Below are 20,014 nucleotides of genomic sequence, written 5' to 3' on the forward strand. Positions count from 1 at the left end.
TTCGATCAAGTGGGAGAATGTTGGAATGTGATCGGTTCGGCTAATCCCGAACTTAATTATGAGACTAATTAAACGTTAAGTTTTTTTTGGTCCACCCACTCATCATTAATATCCAACTAAATAAGAACTGCCATGATCGGCAGCAACTCTTAGAATTCTAAGGGTTCGGCCCCCTGTCCCGCAGCGCGATTATAAATAAGAGAAGCGCCCCTGGCGTCATTATTCTCTCTAATCCATGTGACTATTCACATAACCGATTAATTATGCGCTGGAGGGTCTAGGAAGGCCATCTACCCACGTCCAGGTACTATTGCAGATCTACATCGCGTTCTTCACCAACTAGGAGCATCAAACCCCAAATCTAGTGAAGACTAAGATCTACTTCATCTACATGAACTTCTACATCAAGCACAGAGGCATAGATGGCATCTAAGGACTCTGGTTAGTCACTAAGATCTATTCCACATAAGTTTGAGTTAGTGATCTTGCTTAGGCTAAGATTAAGATCCTATTATGTCTAAGTCTTATTTCAACAGATAGCTCGTCTTATTAACATAGATGTTAGAAAATATGTCTGTTTCCTAAAACACCTACGAATTTTAGAGATGGTTATTTTATTTACAAAGATAACCAATGAATGAGTACCTCTCAAAATTGATCTTCAGAGACATGCACTTAGAAGGCCTGCCTCAGTAAATTAGCCTACGACCAATATCCGTAGACACAAATAAAAACAAGCAAACCCTTGGAGCCTCCTAAGGGCCCCTTTGGCACGGCTTCACGAGCAGCTTCTCGAGCGGCTTTTGATGAAGCCGTGCCAAACGGACAAAACCAAAACGGCTCACGAGCGAAAGCCGGCGAAAGCCCCTAAAATCCCGCTCTCTACACTTCTCCTCCGGGGAGAAGCCAAAAATAGCGGCTCATACCGGCTTCTCCTCGTCCCAACAACTCATTTTCCATCTTTGTCCCAGGAGGATGAGTAGTGGACGACGTCGATGCGGGGCCGCAGCTGCCGCCGACGGCGCGACGCGGCGGCGGCCATGGGGCCAGGCGCGGTCGCGGCAGCTGGCGGCGCGGCGGTGCGTAGGCGCGGTTGGGGCAGCTAGATTCCCTGCTCCGCCCCGCCGGCCTTCGGCTCCGCCCTGCCGGCTCCGCGGCCAGCCTCCTGCTCCGCCCGAGAGAGAGAGAGAGAGAGAGAGAGAGAGAGAGAGAGAGAGAGAGAGAGAGAGAGAGAGAGAGATGGATGGAGGGAGTGGGTGCCGGTAGCTCCTTATCCGAACGCCCGAGAGAGAGAGATGGATGGAGTGAGGCCGTTCGGATAAGGAGAAGAAAAGAAGGGAGAAGGAAAGAAAAAGAAAAAAAGAAAGAAAAATGAAGAGAAAAAAGAAAAAAGAAAAAAATATAAGGGTATTTTGGACATTTCACATCTTCTTTACACTAGGAGAAGCCGTTTTGCCAAACGTTTTCGTATAAAATAAGCCAGAGTCAGAAGAAGCTGCTTTTCCATACGAGCCAGAGCCAAAGCTGTTTTTTCACGAGCCGGAGCCATGCCAAACGGGCCCTAAGTCTCTCTCTCTCTCCCCTTTGCACCCTCCTTCCTCTAGCCTAGCGTGGCCCTGCAAGCCTTCGACTGGTTGCGGACTCGCCTCCCTTTGGAGTGTCATGGTCCCATCCCCCTCCGGGGCATGGTGCGGCGGCCCCACTCACCTCCGGCCGGTGCAACTCCGTCTTCCTCTGATGTGCTGCGATCCCACCCCCTCCCATGGCTAGAGCTCATCTCGTGGGCGGGTAGGGGCTCTCTCAACTCTCTCTCTTCTTATCGCTCCTTGCCTCTCCTTATAATCCTACTCCCCTCAACTCTTGCTCTCTCCTTCTCGCTATATATGCCTCTCCTCACAGATCCAGTGTGGAGAGGCGGCGCTGCCGTCAACCTCCTGTCCTAAGATCCAAGTGTGCCCTCTGGATCTGACCAGATCTCGTCCATGACTATGCCAGTATGTCCGCCTCGTCAAGCATGTCCCCTCCCTCGCTCTCGATAGCGCATAACTCCTCCCAGTCACCACATCTGGTAAGTAGACGACGATGGACCCTGTGAGGGCTCAAATCATAGAACGACATGCATGGGAGGGCTGACTTTATCTGGTCCCTCCTGCGACCTTGTCACTGTATCATTCTGGTTACAATATGAGTCCTCCTCTCATATTTATGAGGACACCGGGTACGATACCCTATACTGCCAAATATGACTCACGTTCCTAAAGTAACCAGACTCGTTCATAATAGTTGGCACAAATCTAACTCTCAATGATTCTTGTATAAGGATTGTTAGAGCAAAATCAGCTAACATGAAAGCTTGTTCAATATTGTTTCTTTATTTTCAGGTCAATTGTCCATGTAACATGGGATGTACCATGGTTCACTTATAAGATATCAAATCATCTTCGTAGAATTATTTCACTAGGTCGCTGAATGAATAAGCAAATGGCCAAAATCGATCAGCTCATGCGGACCAACTGCTTGAAGTTGATGGGCGTAGTGTACTGGGCCGGGCCGTCATAGAATGCCTGGGCTCTGAGCGCCGCGGCCCGCTCGGTAGGGTGGATGTTGTCCCAGAAGTAGTACTGCCCGCGGTCTGCACAGAGCGTGGCGTTGGTCGCGCAGGCCGCCTCAGCGCCGAGGCGGCCGCCGCCGCAGCACGCGTCGGCGACGTCCGTGAACCCCGACGCCCGCGGGTGGGCGATGGTGTCCGCCATGAGGCCCAAGTTGTCGGCCAGGGAGTAGACGAGGCCGGGCAGCCTGGAGGCGAGGTCGGCGAGCAGGGACCGCAGCGCGGCGTTGAAGCCGTTGGCGAGCCGGTTCCGGTCCTCCGCGCACGCCCCCGTGGCGCCCAGCACCCGCGACACCGGCAGGCACCCGGCGAGCCCCACGTTGACGACGGCGAGCCGCCGCGCGCCCAGCGCGTACAGGCCCCTGATGGAGGCCGAATAGTTGGAGACGAGGCTGCCGTAGAAGGCGGCCGTGTCGCTCTGCAGGTCGGCGGCGCCGGACCTGTTGCGCGCCTGCTCCGCGTTCGCGAACGCGAACACGTCGTTGCCGCCGAAGAGGAGGAGGAAGAAAGACCTGTTGACCAGGGTGTCCACCGCGTCGGAGGATCCCGCCGCCGCGGCGATCTTGGACCTCGTGGCGTTGAAGTACTGCACCTGCTTCGACAGCGGGATGGTGCTGCCGGCGTTCTGCATCGTCATGCATTCATACATGCTTTTCAGCTTGTTTGTTGATTAACGTTAATTTCCTATGAATGCTATAGTACGCGAGGCTTGGAGCACACTTGTCCACTTTTTACCGTGGAGTCGAGGATGCCAGCTGCTCCGGAAGCATAGCTGACGCCAATGGTGAGAGCAGTGGGGACCAGAAGGCCGCCGGAGCTTGCTGGCGCCACCAGCGACAGGTACGGCGGAGGGCTGCTCACCAACCCTATTCACTTTGCTGCAATCCAACGTACTTATGTACTATATACTATACTCTATAGAAGAGAATATGCATAGGGCTACGGCGACCTACCAATGAAATCGGCGGTGTTGTAGCCGTTGCTAAACCTTCCGGTGGGAACGCCGCCGGGGAAGTCGACGCCGTAGTAGGGCCTGTTGGCCCTGCGGACGTTCGCCCCCGGCAGGTAGTTGTTGTTTCCGACGTCCAGCGTCGAGTCGCCAAACACGTACATCGCCGGTGGCGGCTTCAAGACGCCGGCGGCGGCGCCGAGGACGTCCATGGATAGTACCATCACGAGGCACAGCACAAGACGCTCCATCATCGCCAGCTTGTTGTAGCCCATGGAGATCATATACATCTCTGGCTAATGCAGGTCCTTGATAGAAATGGAGTTGGAAGGGTACCACGTACGTACTTATATATTACTCCTAAATATACAACACTCGACTAGTACTTACTGATTAAAGTTACGGTGAGTATTTTGCATTGGTGTACTCTCTAGATATAATTGGTGTAGGGAAGGAATATTTCACCCGATTCTCGCAACAGCTTTAATCTAGGTATGGAACTACTCTAAACAACAGCATTTTTATAAACTAAGGTGCGTACGTGGTAATTTTTGGACCTTAATTTTTAAGGTGTAAGCTTCATTTACTTACTAAGTATATAGTAAAAAAAATACAGAATTACTCCTCCTCAATCGCCTGCTGCACTGCTTATCCATCAGGCGACGCGTCCGCACGTGCGCCCCACGCTCGATCCGCGACCACTCTCTCTCTCTCTCATCTCCGACGACCTTCTCCCCGACGGACTGCCGGCCGCGCCCGCGCCCACGCCCGATGGCCGCCCACCCCCTTATTCCCCAACTCCGACGGGCTTAGAAGAAGGGGCTCAGGGGGAGGCAGGCTGACCAGATGGTGGGACGGTGGCCGGACGGTTAGGGGGCCTAGTGGCGATGGAGGCGGCCGGGCCAAGTCGAGGTGTGTGGGGGGGGGGGGGGGGGGGGGGGGAGCTCCATGGCCGGAGCTCGCAAGGAGGGGGAGAAGGCGGCCGATGCGGGCGCGCTAGGGTTGCGCCGCAGCGGGCATCGAACAGATGTCTAAAAATGGTCAATCGCTTGGATTATTCCCCACTAATTGCGCTGACTCAGTTAATTTGACCATTCCATGTGCGTGGATGGTTGCGTGTAGTGGCCATAATAAAATTAAACTGTATGTTCGTTCCTCTTCTGTCTAAAATAGACCAGCTGGCAGATTCGTTCTCATCATCCAACAGTGATGGAAACCTTTTTATCCTCCTCCCGATGATGATCAGTTAGTTGCCTCTTGCGTGCCGCCTTGGCCAATTTATATATTTCTTTTGCTAGCTACGAGAATTAGATGGCTGCAGCTATTAGCAGATCAGATTTTGCAACAATTAATGGGATGACGACCTCACGATCGCGGGCAACAATCACCGTGTTTCTAGCTCTCAACAACTGACCATCAGGCTATCAAGAGAGACGACCGGTTAAATCGATGACTGAATAATAGATTAATTTACTTGCATGCAACTTTTGATACTGTTGGTTAAGTTGCTGTAAGTGGTTGGTTAGGAGCAGCATCATCATCTTACATCGCTCATCAATCAATTAGCTAAAAAGCCAATGACGCGCCATTTGCAAATACTATATACATATACTATTGTGTTGAGTATGTACTAGTTAAGTAGCTAAAGCCCTCAAAATAGTTAAGTAGCTAGCTAGCGTCGCCAAAAGTCAGAGGCACGATATAACTTTTTGTTTGAATTATTCATTAGCCGGCCCTATTGTTTTCACAAACTCCAGCTGGAGACAAGCTAACTAACTGGAACATGCGTTCAGGTATATACAAAGCTACAAGCTAGCTGCAACACCTACTGCGGCCTCTTGCATTATACTTCCATCGAATGTAAATACAAGTCCATCCAGATGACTTACAACACTATATATCTAGCTTTGAACAATATAAACTCTGTATAGATTGATAAACTATCTATGTCTACTACTTAATATATTAATCTGTTTTTAAAGATACTATCACTTAAAATGTTATTTCTTAGTGGTTTTATACAAAGACACTCTCTTGCTTAGAAACGTTAACGTTAGAATATATCTCTCAATTTCAACTCAAGCGTTGTTACCCACTGTAAATCACTAAATCGTCCACACTTAGGGCACCACAATGGTATAAGCTAGCTCTAAACCAACTTTTTCAATAGTGCTATTTTTAGCATATAGCTCATAACATAGATAGCCCCACATGACACTCTCACGTGTTCTTGAAACATGTGTATGAACTTAACTCTTGATCAAGAGCTAATCTTTTCTCTCTCTTCTATTAAAATATATGAAAAAAAATGCTTAGAGCTAGCTTATGAGTCAACCATTGTGGATGCCCTTATAACACGACAAAAGAGAGCTGGTCCACTACTGGGTCGACCATCTACCCTCTGCCTTTTTTCTTATAATATATGATTCTGTCCATTCTAATCTCAAATTTTCAGTTCAAAAGTACCGTACCCACTATATATATCCACACGGAACAAAATGATAGTTATCCAATTCGATTTGTTAGGTCACCATTGATCATGGCCATGGTGTGTGGCTGCAATCTTAATTTCAATACAATATTCATTTTTCCAAAAATATCTCAATTTTAAGTCAACTGCGTACTTTGCAACACCTGACTTCTTTAAAACAAACATTGAGGCCATGTTTAGTAAAGTTTCAGCTCTAGAAAAATATGTAGATCGGTTTTTCTACTTCCATATTAGGGTGAAAATTTCTCCCCGCACCCGAATATATATTTTTTTCTTTCATTGCGTTACCTTTTTTCTTTCCAAAATAGAAGACATGGATAATCCTAAGATTCGAGTGAAAATCACCTCCACCACCCATCCACAGTCACACCCAGAATTTAATTAGTTACCAACAACTTATGTTGGATTACACTCGACTTGTACTAATTAAAGTTACGCTGACTATTTTGGTCTTCTTTCTAGGTATATATAATTGGTGTAACTTAACTAAAAATCGGGTATGAGGAATTAATATTTCACCTGATTTTTGAAGCACCTTTGATCTAGGTGTGAAACTCCTCTAAAATACCTGAATTTTTCTTAACATACTCACAAAATTCGAGTGTAGGAGGCACATTTTTCACCCGGGCATGATATAGCAAGCTTGATGTGCATTTTGTTGGAACTGGTTATTTGGAGCTTCGGGAATCTTGGATTTAATTAGAACTGGAGACATGTCGAGAGCATTTGCATAAATTATTTTGTCATGTTTCATAGAATTATTTAACGATCATACCATTTATTCTAATGTCTTAGAAGCGAACTTCATACAATCATTGGACATGTCTTGTGATCAGACTTCTCATTGTCACTGGACGTGTGTTGTGCTAACTTGTTTGAGGAGGAATTGTGAGTCCGGACTATATACACGACATAAGAAGCATGATGGTACTGCAGAAAGTAGAAAAAATTAGTTGGAAATACTCTTTTAATTTTATGTCTGGACGTTATATTGAGACGTACAACCTATTATACGGTAAGTTGGCGGCTTATAGTTTGAAGAAAAAGGAAATTGGAAAGAAAAAACATGAAAAAAAAGACACAAGACAAACTAAGGGGGTGTTCGGCTGGTATAGTTCTAGAGGAATTTGGATGGTTTGGAGGAATTCTAGAGGAATTTGTGAGAGAAAAACACTGTTTCGGATGAAAAAAGAAGCGGATCAAGTCAGGTTTAAGGGCACGCAAACGGGGCCTAAAATGAACAGAAAAGAAATGATCGAAAAAGAGTAAAATACTTTGTCAGTCCTGAACTTGGAAGAAGATGTCATCTAGTTCCCGAACTTCCATTTTTTTTTATTTTTTGGTCCCTAAACTTGTCCTATGCTTCGGCACATGTCCAAACGGGTTTCGCCCCGTATACTGACGTGGCATGCCGACTGCGCTCACGTGGTCCTGTTCCTGAAAATCGTTTTTTTAGTCATGTATAGGAAGGTTTTAATCATTGATCAAATGATGAGAATAACTTGCTTTTTCATCCCCGTCGGTTGCTCGTAGAACAAATTACTTTTCACGCGATAAACATGTAGCTAGCTAATAAGCTAACAGCAGTGGCGTTTCTCTGTTTCTTGAGAGCTATATTTGACCATACATTTTGGCCTCTATAATAAGTGGGCGGAAACCTCCAATTTGTTTTGCTGTGCTCGTATTACCTTCCATATTAAGCAGCAATACTTGGGTCTGTCGGCGTACGCATCCTCGTGCTCGAAATTCAGTTGCCACAACCATCCAACAAGCTAGATTACATGTAATGGTGCAGTTTAGACTTTAGAAGCCATATTGATAGGGTCAGGATGTCCGGGTGGACGGACGCTTCCCTTAATGGGCCTGGGTCTGGCCTAGGCAACTCTCTCAAGTACGGTAACATTTTCCCACTCTCTCACTCAGTCACAGCCACTCTTTCACGGAGCCGTCCGTCCACAGCGGCCACATCCACTACTTTCACGGAGCCGTCCGTCCACAGCGGCCACATCCACTACTTTCACGGAGCCATCCGTCCACAGCGGCCGCATCCACTGCGTAATTTGCCCTCCGCGGCCAACGCGACATCCGCTCACACCCCCAGCTATCTCACCTCGTCTATGCGACGGCCTCCTCTCCCACCCCGCCAGCAGCCTCCTCCCCCACCCCCGGCAACGCCCCTCCCCCAACCCCGGTGTCCTCATCCACTAGGAGCGCCCAATACCTGCGGATCAGGTGTCCCTCTCCCCCACCCCGGCAAGATCCAAGCAAGCTGTTGACCCTCCCCTACACCGGCCGGCGGCGCCCTCCCTAGATCTAGCAGCGTCTCCTCTCCCTCGGCCAACGGCAGGCATGGCGGGCGTGCGGGCGCCAACCATCCAGCGAGCCTGTGTCACCGTAGTTGCCCACTAGATAGGTCAAGGCCACGTAGCGATGCTGTGTTTCAAGTGTTTCTATATGCTTTTCAGACATGTTGCAAGCCCTTGTTTCTAAGTGTTTCAGTTGTTTCAGATGTATGTTTCAATTGTTTCATACGAATGTTGCAAAAGTAGATCGGGGATGTTGCATATGTTGTTTCAGATGCATGCAATGATTGTACACGTATTTGCAAGCGTCTATCCCCAATGTTTCATCTGTTTTTTAAACGTATGTTGCAAGCGTTTCCCTCGTGCTCGGCTGCTCCGCGCGGAAGGCACGGCAGCACGACGCCGCCGCGCCAACTCCCCCACTCCGACTCCAGCGACCGGCGCCGGCGGGCAGCACCTCGCCACCTCCCTCACTCCGGCCGACTCGCCCTTTTCCCCTAATCACCTCCCCCTCCCCCTCGCGCCCTAGGGCCCTGGCCCCTGCCCCTTTTCCTGCTGTGAGGAGCCGGCCATCGGCGGCGCCTGGGCGGCGACGCCGCCCCATCTGGAGCACCGAGCACCCTCCGGCGACCGGCCCTCCCCCTCGGCTCGGTAGCTTCAAGCAAGGTGAGCAAGCAGAGCACCACCCTAGATTCACTCCTCAGTGAACTATTGAGAATTTGTTTTTCTAATTCTTTTGATTGTATTCTTCATTCTTGTAATGTAGATGAAGAAGAAGGGTGTTAGCATATTTGCATTGTGGGAGAAAGCTGCAAAGGCAAAAAAAACAACCTCCACATTCACACCAAATGCTCATTCTGTTGAGATTGAGAGTAATGAGAGCAATATGCAGTTACCACTTGTGCCAGCACAGAATGATAGTGAAGCTCCTGAACTTGTGCCAGCACATAATGATGATGAAGATGAAGCAAATGGTGAAGCTCCCCAGCCGGACAGAGGCCCCCCAACTCGAATTGTAGAAGAAACTGCAACTGATGAAGAGGGTGAAGGCAGAGCAGATTTGGAAGCGCTTGAGCATGATCCTGGGAAGCGGATTCCCATCTCAAGGTATGATGTCAATGACCAGGATAGAGTTAGAAGGAGATATATTGAGTTGGGGCCATGTCAACCAAAGAATCATGATTTTAAATATAGAGATATAAGTGGTCATCCACGTCGCTTTTGCCCTGTTTGGTTTAAGGGAAATCAATGGCTTGAGTATAGTGTAGAAAAAGATGCAGCCTTTTGCTTTGTTTGCTATTTGTTCAAGGATAGAACAAAATGCCCTGGTGGAGATACATTTGTGAAAGGTGGATGGAGGAACTGGCACCTAAAATCAAGATTAAGAAAACACATTGGTGCTGTCAATAGTGCTCATGCTGAAGCTCAAGAAAAATATGATAGGTTCACTACACCTACAACATCAATTAGGGAGTCTATTGCTTCTAACACCACACAGTACAAAGCCTTATATAAGCTCCGTTTAATATGGACACTCAAGTGCTTGAGATTTTTGTTGCGTCAAGGCTTGGCATTTAGAGGACATGATGAAAGTGAAGAGTCACTAAACAAAGAAAATTTTCTTGAGCTTTTTAAATTGGCTTGCAGGAAATTTTGAGGTTGACAAGGTGGTTCTAAAGAATGCTCCACAAAACTGTAAGATGACATCCCATGAAATACAACATGAGCTCATCAAGTGTTGTGCCCAACTAACTACTAAGCTAGTCATTGAAGAACTTGGTGGTCAACATTTTGCAATACTTGCTGATGTGTATCAGAGTGAACAACTAGCTGTTTGCTTGCGTTATGTTGATAAAAAGGGACGATCAGTTGTCAGGTTCCTTGGTATTGCCCATGTTGAAGATACTAGTGCTATGGCACTTAAGGCTGCAGTGGAGCATATGCTTATGAAGTATAATTTGACATTTGCAATGGTTCGTGGGCAAGGATACGATGGAGCTAGCAATATGAAAGGTAATACTAATGGGCTGAAGAAGCTAATTATGGACGATTCTCCATATGCTTATTATGTCTGCTTTGCTCATCGGCTACAATTAACTCTTTTTGCTGTTGCTAAGGAGAGTGGGGATTGCACATGGTTTTTTGGACAGCTTGCTATCTTGTTAAATGTTCTTGGCAATTCTTGTAAAAAGATGAGAATGCTCCGAATGGCTCAGGCTAAGGAACTAATTGATGCATTAGAGTTGGAGGAAGTAGAATCCAAAAGGGGTTTGAATCAAGAAATGGGTTTGGGAAGGCCGTGTGATACTCGCTGGGGCTCTCACTACAAAACTGTGATGCATGTTATCTCTATGTATCCTGCAATCAGGCGTGTTCTGGTGAAGATTGGAAAAGAGTATAGTACAACGGAGGCCCAATCAGCTATGACTATGTTGACATCATTTCGGTCATTTGAGTTTGTATTCATGGCACACTTGATGCAAGAAATATTTGGTTATACCAACGACTTGAGTAGGGCTTTGCAAAAGAAAGATCAAGGTATTGTGAATGCTATGGAGCTTATTGATCTTACAAAGTTTCATTTGCAGTGCTTGAGGAAAGAGGAAGGATGGAATGGTTTTCTTCATAGGGTCACTTTTTTGTGTGAAGTACAAGATTAAAGTTGTTGACATGGAGGGTCCTTATTATCCTGTTGGGAGACCTAAAAGAGGGTTCTATAATGGCACAGTGAACTATCATCGCTTCCATGTTGATATGTTTGTGAGTGTCATTGATAGGCAACTTCGAGAACTGAATGATAGATTTGATGAGGTAAACACAGAACTACTTTCTTGCATGGCAGCATTTAGTCCACTTGATTCATTTGTTGCTGATGATCAAGCCAAGTTGGTTACACTTGCTACAAATTTTTATCCTAAGGATTTCACAACTGAAGAATTAGGGAAACTTCCATGGCATCTTAATATGGTTTTAAAATTTGAAGAACCTATGTGAGCTTTCAGTTAAGCTTGTGGACACATAAAAGGATGAACAATATTATGTTGTTTACAAGTTGCTTAAGTTGGTGCTAATTCTTCCCGTAGCCACTGCTGCTAGTATTGAAAGAGTGTTTTCCACGATGAATTATGTGAAGAATAAGCAAAGGAACAAAATGGATGATGAATATTTAAACAATTGCTTGATTACATTTATTGAGAGGGAATTCTTCGGTGAGGATATCATCAATCTCTTCCAATAAGGGGATCGTAGAGTTATATTGTAGTAGCTGTTACTGCTTTGTAATATTTCTTAATTATTTATGTTTTGAACTTGTACTTTGGTTATTACTATGAATTTGTTAAATTTATGGCCATTATACCTTATCGTCCATTATATTGCATATTTGCTTCGAAATTTTTTATATTTGGTGTACCCAGCCACAAATTCCTGGCTCCGCCACTGCGCGGGACGCAGAGCGTGAGGCGGGATGCGGACACGGAGAGTGGCGCAGGTGTCGGAGCCGCGTCCGGACGCCTGGCGCCTGGCGTACCGCTTTAGAAGTGCACTGCGAAACTGCATGCAGGCCAGAGCACGAGCGCATTGCATTTGATGCATCATGCATGCTGAGGTAACAGTAGATAGGGATGAAAACAGATCGGATACGGACAGATATCACCGATATTACATTTGTTTTCATATTTCTGTCTAGATTCGGATTCGAATACGGATAGTGTCAACTATGTCGGATATGATACGATTGGATATATATCGACATCATAAATATGCGATTTGAGTATTCGGATACGAATACGGTATCGGATGTTGGATATTCGGACTCGGATACGAACAGATCTCAATCCCTCTAAACGGATTCGGTTTTAAATACGGTCCGAAAATATCCGTACCGTTTTCATATAGATGTACGTCCAAAGTACGATCGAGGAGCTAGCTTAGGGAGGATCGAGCCAATGCATGGGCCGTGTGATGCTCCTCACCATACACTGTGGAGTCCAGGGGCACACTCAGTGGGCCTAATGTGTCTCACTACAGGCCCTGAGTGTTACGCCCAAAAAAATCCCATAGGCCCTGATTAACAGTTTGGGCCTCTCCAACTCCCATAGGGTAAGGGCGTAAGGCCCACTGGTCGAGTACTACTGTTCTTGATTGGACTGCCATGCAATGTGGTGCAAGAACATCTGGGCCAGCAGTATCCCAAAGTTTCTTTTACCTACTCAAAAAAACGTCACAATGGGATATCTTACCCTCTCAACTCTTAGAACCATATGAGTTACCTCCTTATCCAAGTTAGAAATAGTTTTCAAGATGGTTTCATCGTCTTTTCTAGTTAAAAAAATTGGCAAATACCTAATAAGGTTTTTATAAACCACAAAATGTCTCTGAGCTTATAAAGATTCTAAAAAAATCCTAGAGATATAGTGGGACATGGTAAAACAAAATAAAATATTTGGATCCCATGAAAACATCTTCCAAAAATTAGATTTAGCTATAGAAAAATGAAAAAAAATCCAAAATAAACTAGAAAAATTTCTAAAACATTCTAATTAATGCCAAAATGTTTTTAAAAAACATTTCATCTCTTCATTTGTTATGGAAAATTCTCAAAGCATATTTAGGCATCGATCATAATGTTTTTTTGGAACTTTTTAGATTCGTTGGATATTTTTCTTATCTTCCTAGAGCTAAATATATTTTCGAACGTCTTATATATACTTTCACGAGCTCTAAACATTTTGTTTGGATTTTTCGTATACCAATTTGTCTCTAGGATTTTTCTTGGAATTTTGAGAAGCTTAGAGATATTCTTTGTGTTTTAAAAACCTTATCAGGTATTTACTATATTTATTAAAAGTAAAAATGATGAATCAGCCTTGAAAACCACTTTCAACCGGCACAAGGAAGTAATTTAAATGGTTTCTAGAGTTTAAGGAGGAAATTACACCATCGCGATAGTTTACGCTAAAATGAACTTTTTCCTAAATGTTACCTTGTTGGATTCGCTCATGGACCTGGACTTGCACCTGGTGCATCAAACTAGGATCATCCATCCGACACAGATCCATGGACAGTTGGGATGATATGATGTGGAGTTGTTGACTAAGCGAGTATCGGCGTGGAGAAACGGTTGTCGTTGTCTTTGTTATTAGGACGATGGTGGTGTAGTGGCAGCTTAATTAAAATTAACGGGATTATTATATTGTATCTAGAAGGTGCGTGATTAATTATCACACATCACATAGGCTAATTAATGGACAAACTAATAAACAAGATGCACCATCATGGCAGGCACGTCGATCGTGCGGATAAGATGCACGGCGTATGTGGTGCTCTTGACAGGAGTGCCAAAAACATGGGGAATTTGTCATGCCACCATGCAAATAACATGTCAGCGAAAACCATCTTGAATTTGTGTCATGGTTGAAAAGTGAAGTGGTTTTGGTAGATGTCGGTTGAAAAGTGAATGGAATATAATAACTGAGAGGCTCGAAAACTAGAACCAACCTGCACATGAGTGTGATAAAATGAACCTTTTGTCTTAAGTTTATGAGTACCGATGTTTAGTTAGATGGCAAACACTAGTACAAAATAGGACTTCAGATGTGGTTAAAAACAATTTTGAGGAGTGGACTTGAACACCACCGTCTCTAACAATCTGAAAATGTGTGTTTCAAGTGATTGTTGCAGTAGTGTTATAGAGGCGGACCTAATAATCCAACTGATTTTGAAAAATCGATTTCCGGAGCGGACGTGGCCAATGCCTTTTGGGCCCAATGATGATTTATATATAGGGACGGTGGAAACTAAAAACCGCCGCCTCCGTGAGCAGAAGGTGACAAGGTGTATAAAAAAACCATTTCTTTAATTGCGGAAGTTCCAAAAGAAGCAGTTTTCGTAGCTTGTGTGGTGTGGCCAAAGGGCAAGACACCAGAGCCGAAAACTTGGAACGACGAATGCGGCGGCGGAAAGTGTTTGCACGCCATGGATGCGACAGCCATTTAATTTTGTTTCTACTACTTCCACCCAGCCCCATCATGCGCAAAGCCCAATTGCGCCTTGCCCATCATCGACGACGACGACGTGTTCCTCGAATTTGTCCGGTCTTTTTCTCCACGCACTCGACTCTCGTGCGCCGTTTATTCTTTCTCCCGTTGGCTGGCATTGGCGGAATATGGCAGCGGCCTCATCAGCTCGTTGCATTGATGTCCCCACGTTGTTGTTCCACTAGAGCACTACCACTACCATTCAACCCCATGGCTAGCAGCTAATATAGTAGCTCGCCGCTCGCCCGGCCGGCCGGCCGTCTCTTATCCATCGCCGCCGGCCGTCCAAACTCCAGCAGGTAGCTAGCTACGATGACCTAGCTCTGCCTTTGTGGTTTGTGCCTCGCTCCAGCTGCAGCTAGCGCTCCCCTCCGGTGCACCATGGCCGCCGTCCTGACGATGGTGCTTCTTCGTCTCTTCACCACTGGCGGCCTCATCATCTTCCTATTGTGTCCCGCGTCCTGCCTTGCTCGTCCTCCTCATTCCAGCAACAACTACTACTGCGACTGGTGCCCTCGCCACTCCACCGCCTCTCCCGACCTCGACGGTAAATAGGAACACTACTTGTTTCGTTTGTACCTGTGGGTCCCCCCGATGAAGCTCTCAGCTCAACCTCCTTCTTCCCGGCCCGGCCACTTGTTCACATCAATCATCAATGTGCAGCGTTGCTGCGTGGTGCTGGTACTGCTACAGACGACGGCGGTGCTTGCGGGGCCACGGCGGCGGAGCTGGGCGGAGGAGCGCCCCACGTCGCCAGTGCCGGTGCCGACTTCTTCCGCGACGGCGCCGGCTGCGGCGTCTGCTATCAGGTGGGTGTAGTCTGTAGTGCAGCTGACTTGCTCTGCAGCGCAATGTGTGCATATCTCTCCGGTTAAATGACAGTACTGTGTATTTCTGCTTGTAGTTGAGGTGCAGAGACCGGAGGGTGTGCGGCGACGGCGGCGTCAAGGTCGTCGTGGTGGCCGGCGCCGCCAACCGGACGGGGTTCCTGCTCACCACGGAGGCCTTCGCTGCGATGTCCAGGCCGGGCATGTCGCCCGATCAACTGCTGCCCGGCTTGGACGGCAATGCTGTTCAGGTCGACTTCAGGAGGTGACGAAAAATTCTGCAGTACATGCACCTGTTACATGAAAATTTCCGTTCCGAGCTAAAGATTCAAGCTTTCATGCAGAATACCTTGCGAGTACAATAACAAGAACCTGTCGATACGCGTGGAGGAAGGGAGCAGGCACCCGGCGCACCTGGCCATCAACTTCCTGTACCAGGGCGGGCAGACGGACATCGCGGCCGTCGAGATCGCGCACGCGGCGGCGCCGCCCGCGTGGCGGCCCATGGCGCGCGTGCGCAGGCGCGGCGTTGTGATGTGGCGCACCTCGCGAGCCCCGGCGGGGCCGCTGCAGCTCCGGCTCGTCGTCACAGCCGGCGTCGGCGGCAAGTGGCTGCGGGCCGGCGGGGACGTGGTGCCGGCGGACTGGCGGCCTGGGCAGGTACACGACACGGGGATCCGGGTCCGCGACATCGCCCTGACCACCTGCGCCCGCTCCTGCCGCGCGCGACGGCCGCCGGTGGTGGCCGGCAGCGAGGAGCTCAGGTAGATGATTAGGCAGTAGGAGAAGACGATCAGGCAGGCAGGCAGGCAGGCAGGCAAACAATGGCATTAACCTGCAGGCGATCGAGATTAGCTTGTACATACTGATGAACCTCCGTCGTACATGAAAGATTCGCCGCATTTTTTTAATGAGATGAATAATGATGAATCGATGATGGAGTTCGTCAATGAAAAGCGAAAGCAAAACAACAAAGAGCTGATCTCTGACGCTGCGTTTCTTGCTGAATTATGGACAATCGGAGGGGCCGATGGATCTCTGATTGACATGCATGAATGATGAAGGTTGCACAAGCTTTGGATTGGTGCGCAAGATTCGCTGTGACTGATGTAACAGAGCAGCTATATATTATATAGAGCAGCAAAAATATGAGGAAATATGTGTCTTTCGAATAATTCAAGAAATGTATTTTCATTTTTTTTAAAGTTGAATGTCTATAGTTCATCCATATATATATGTACTAATAACACGAAAAAGCCTTAGTTGAGAAATCATTATTGAAAAATGTATAGAAAATGACAAAACTAGTGCAAGTATAATAGAAGACAAATTAAGATTCAAAAATTTTGTCTTTGATTGAGTGCTCATACAAGTGGAACTGGTCATTTTCGTATGAATTTTTCGAAAATAAGTTTGCGTCCCAAACTTCTGTATTTGAGCACATATATGGATATACTACATATGTGCCAAGTTTCTTTTTTTTTTCTAGTTACATAAGCGCATTTTTTGAACAAATTTTCATATTTTCATCAAAGATGTGGATTCCATCGTATATATGTTTCCTCTATAAATAGAAATATGGTGGAATGGCAATGCCATGGGGCCACGGCAGCATCATATATGCACCTTGCATGCAATGCATACATGGTTTAACTTATGGTCATGGATTCAGGCTGTCATGTAGTGTCACGTGCGTGCCAAGCATGCATTCCAATTCTAGTACGTATGGCTCTCCTTACTATATATAATTGACCCTACTTTGTTTAACTAGGTTAGTAGAAAATAATATAAATATTTATATCTCCAAAATAGATTTACTATGAAAATATATTTCATGATTAATCGAATGATACTTATTACACATCATAAATATTAATATCTTTTTTATATGTCTGATCAAATTTGAAATGGATTGGCTCATTGAGAAGCCGAAATGGAAATACAGTGGGGTGGCATGGCAATACCATGGGCCCATGCATGACAGCATCATATGTGCACCCCCTTGTATGGATTTTTTTTATTTTAACACTTTGAAAACTAATTTTAAATCTAACATGGTCAGTTTTTTTTTAAACTAACACTTTTGGCTGCGCCTATTGCCCTGGCGCGACCAAATGCCTGTGCCGCGCCATGCAAGGTGGCGCGGCAGAGGACTGATGTGGAGGCGACCGGAATCGCTGACCGCTAACGGGGCAGGGCCTGCCGCGCCACCGATCTTGGTGCGGCACTGCCGTGCCCTGATCCGTGGCGCGGCAGAGCCAAATAAATATCGCGAGCGAGCCCCCCTGCCCGCCCGCCGCCAGCCGCCCGCCCGCCCGCCGCCAGCGCCCGCACGCGGCCGCACCCGCCCACGCACGCGCCGGCCACGCCACGAACGCCGGCGCGTCAAGGCCGCCCGCTCCTAAGGTACGATTTCATGTTATTTTGATTATTATTATTTTAGAATAATTAGTGATTTAGGATAATTAGTAATATAGGATAGTTAGGGTTTTAGGATAGTTAGGTTAGTGAATATAGGATAATTAGTAATATAGGATTGTTATTAATTTATGATAGTTAGTGATTTAGGATAGTTAGTGATTTAGGATAGTTAGATTAGTGAATTTGTTTGTGATTTACGTAGGTAGTTTTTAGGTTTGAGGTTAGGATTTTGGGTTTAGGGATTGATTAGGTATATATTATTTAGTTTATAGTTAGTTATTTAGTTAGGGATTTTGGGTATAGATACTAGTTTACAAATGTCGGTACTTACTAATGCGTGATACGTCGATTTTGATGACTTCATGAAGTTTCGTCAAATGCTTATATTCCTAGTGAAGTTGTTTATGTTACTAGTGCGTGATATGTCTGTTAATTTTACTTTGAATATATACATGTGCTTTCATATTGCATAACAAGTAGTTCAAATTTTGCAATGCCACATAATGTTAATTTGAATTTTGTTAATTTGAATACTCTATCATTTGTTTATCAATTTGTAACAGGATGGCCCCCCACGCAACACCCGTTGTATCCTATTCTTGAGGTGGAGTACGACGATCAGCACCGAGCACACATCTTGAGTGACAACGACGCAGAGGTGGCCTTGCCTCCTTTGAGGCCCCGCACACACACCAAGGCGCACCAGTGAGACGAGCGTTATGCGCCGTACATACGGCGTGCCGGCTTTCTCGAGCTTGTCCATGTTGTCAACCACGGTCTTCCGCCCCTTGACCCAACACTACTTACTGCAGCTGTAGACAGGTGCAAGTGCATTCTTTGTACGTAAACTTTCTTGTAACAAATTTGAGGCAACTAACAGTCGTTCTATTCTTATAAAAGGTGGATGCCTGAGACCCACACGTTCCACCTACCTTGTGGCGAGATGACCTTGACCATGCAGGACGTGAAGGCTATTTTTTGCCTTCGGTTGGGGGGACTTTCAGTGACAGGGATAGTTGACAACGATCACTGGAGAGAGCTGGTGGCTCAGTTTAGTGGCTTTCTTCCACCGGACGATGAGGCTTCCAAGAAAAATAAGTGAGTAATTCAAGCCTATTTAATACCTGCATTGCTTTCCTGCAACCATCGGGTCTCATTTTCTTTGGTCAATTTTAGGAAAAGTTTCAGTGTTTCGTCGTCCTGGATCATAGAGCGCTTTGATTACTTGGACCCATATGCTGAGGAGGCTCTAATCGACAGGTTCGCTCGAGTGTGGCTCTGGCACTTTCTTGGTGCTTTCCTCTTCCCAGACGCCTCGGGCAACACCATCAGTTGGATCTTCCTTGACATACTATGCCAGCCGTGGGAGAACATAGCGGCATACAGCTGGGGCAACATAGTCCTAACATGGACGTATCGACAACTATGCGTCGCTTGCCGTCGCACCTCAGGATATGCGAACCTTGGGGGTTGCTCCTACCTACTCCAGGTTTGGTGTTGGGAACGATGGCCCGTTGGGAAGCCCCTTAATAATGGTTTACCGGTAAGTACTTCGGTTCACTATATTCTTCGAGGCAGTTACATATGATGAGATTATTAATGGCTAATTCATTATCGTGTTCAATGCAGCAATGGAACGGGCAGGATACACTCCCTATAGCTCTGTATATCTGGACAGAAGCAGAGTTAGTTAGAGGGAATGCGAGACGCAAGTACAGAGAGTACACGGACGGTCTCGACGTCCTGACACAGCACCAGGTTACACTCTCTTTACTATCATACCTGTGTCTTGTTCAATGTACACTATATCACAACCTAACTCAATTACAAAATTTTAGGTGCATTGGTGTCCTTGGGATGCTTCAGAGCTCCAGTACTATCTCAGTCCTGTCACTAGGGACGAGTCAGACGAGTATCGCTGTGGCATCCCTCTTATTTTCTTCCATGTGGTCGAGATTCACTTGTCCATCAGGGTCTGCAGATAGTTTGGAAGAATGATAGGCTGCCCACCACTGCTTTACTCCACCAACCAAGCATTACATAGGTGTGTTATCGATTAATAACAAAGCTATAATTTAGAGATGTGTGGTACAACTAACATCGTTTTGTTGCAGGTATGACCGCAGGAAGAGGTATAAGACCAAGGATTGGCGCGTGACACACAGCGCGCACATCCATTTGTGGCAGAACAGGGTACGACATCCGGTCCATGCGGGTCCTTCACACGACCAGCACACCTTCGATGAGTACCTGCGGTGGCTTCATAGGTCTATGAGGACACATATCAAGCCCCCGTACACTGAGGAGGCGACTGATGAGGACTCGGAGAAAGATGTCATCGAAGATGTGTACGACGTTACCACTAGGGAGGACACAC

At 46.5% G+C, this 20,014-nt stretch overlaps 2 protein-coding genes and 1 pseudogene across 2 annotated transcripts; 2 read left to right on the forward strand and 1 right to left on the reverse strand.

The window, feature by feature from the left end:
* Window positions 1-2,495: 2,495 nt before the first annotated feature.
* On the reverse strand, window positions 2,496-4,062 carry LOC136524807 (GDSL esterase/lipase At5g55050-like; annotated as a pseudogene).
* A 5,055-nt stretch (window positions 4,063-9,117) lies between these two features.
* On the forward strand, window positions 9,118-11,345 carry LOC136524734 (uncharacterized). Its single transcript, XM_066517992.1, has 3 exons — window positions 9,118-9,483; window positions 10,169-10,324; window positions 11,001-11,345. Exons 1-3 carry the CDS (start codon window positions 9,118-9,120, stop codon window positions 11,343-11,345), a joined length of 867 nt encoding a protein of 288 aa, XP_066374089.1.
* Window positions 11,346-14,299: 2,954 nt separating this feature from the next.
* On the forward strand, window positions 14,300-16,324 carry LOC136522702 (expansin-like A4). Its single transcript, XM_066516514.1, has 4 exons — window positions 14,300-14,936; window positions 15,053-15,198; window positions 15,294-15,481; window positions 15,561-16,324. The coding sequence occupies exons 1-4, from the start codon at window positions 14,771-14,773 to the stop codon at window positions 15,982-15,984; spliced, it is 924 nt and encodes a 307-aa protein (XP_066372611.1). The 5' UTR covers window positions 14,300-14,770; the 3' UTR covers window positions 15,985-16,324.
* The last annotated feature ends 3,690 nt before the right edge of the window (window positions 16,325-20,014 follow it).

The sequence above is a fragment of the Miscanthus floridulus genome, chromosome 18 (genome assembly GCF_019320115.1).
Source record: "Miscanthus floridulus cultivar M001 chromosome 18, ASM1932011v1, whole genome shotgun sequence".
Lineage (NCBI taxonomy): Eukaryota > Viridiplantae > Streptophyta > Magnoliopsida > Poales > Poaceae > Miscanthus > Miscanthus floridulus.

Excerpts from the sequence above, each read along its gene's own strand:
- LOC136524734 (XM_066517992.1), top strand. The coding sequence starts at position 9,118 with ATGAAGAAGAAGGGTGTTAGCATATTTGCATTGTGGGAGAAAGCTGCA. Across the intron at positions 9,484-10,168 it reads ATGTCAATGACCAGGATAGA|AGTGAACAACTAGCTGTTTG; the intron begins GTTAGAAGGAGA and ends GATGTGTATCAG. Across the intron at positions 10,325-11,000 it reads ATAATTTGACATTTGCAATG|TACAAGATTAAAGTTGTTGA; the intron begins GTTCGTGGGCAA and ends TTTTGTGTGAAG.
- LOC136522702 (XM_066516514.1), top strand. The coding sequence starts at position 14,771 with ATGGCCGCCGTCCTGACGATGGTGCTTCTTCGTCTCTTCACCACTGGC. Across the intron at positions 14,937-15,052 it reads CGCCTCTCCCGACCTCGACG|CGTTGCTGCGTGGTGCTGGT; the intron begins GTAAATAGGAAC and ends ATCAATGTGCAG. Across the intron at positions 15,482-15,560 it reads GTTCAGGTCGACTTCAGGAG|AATACCTTGCGAGTACAATA; the intron begins GTGACGAAAAAT and ends GCTTTCATGCAG.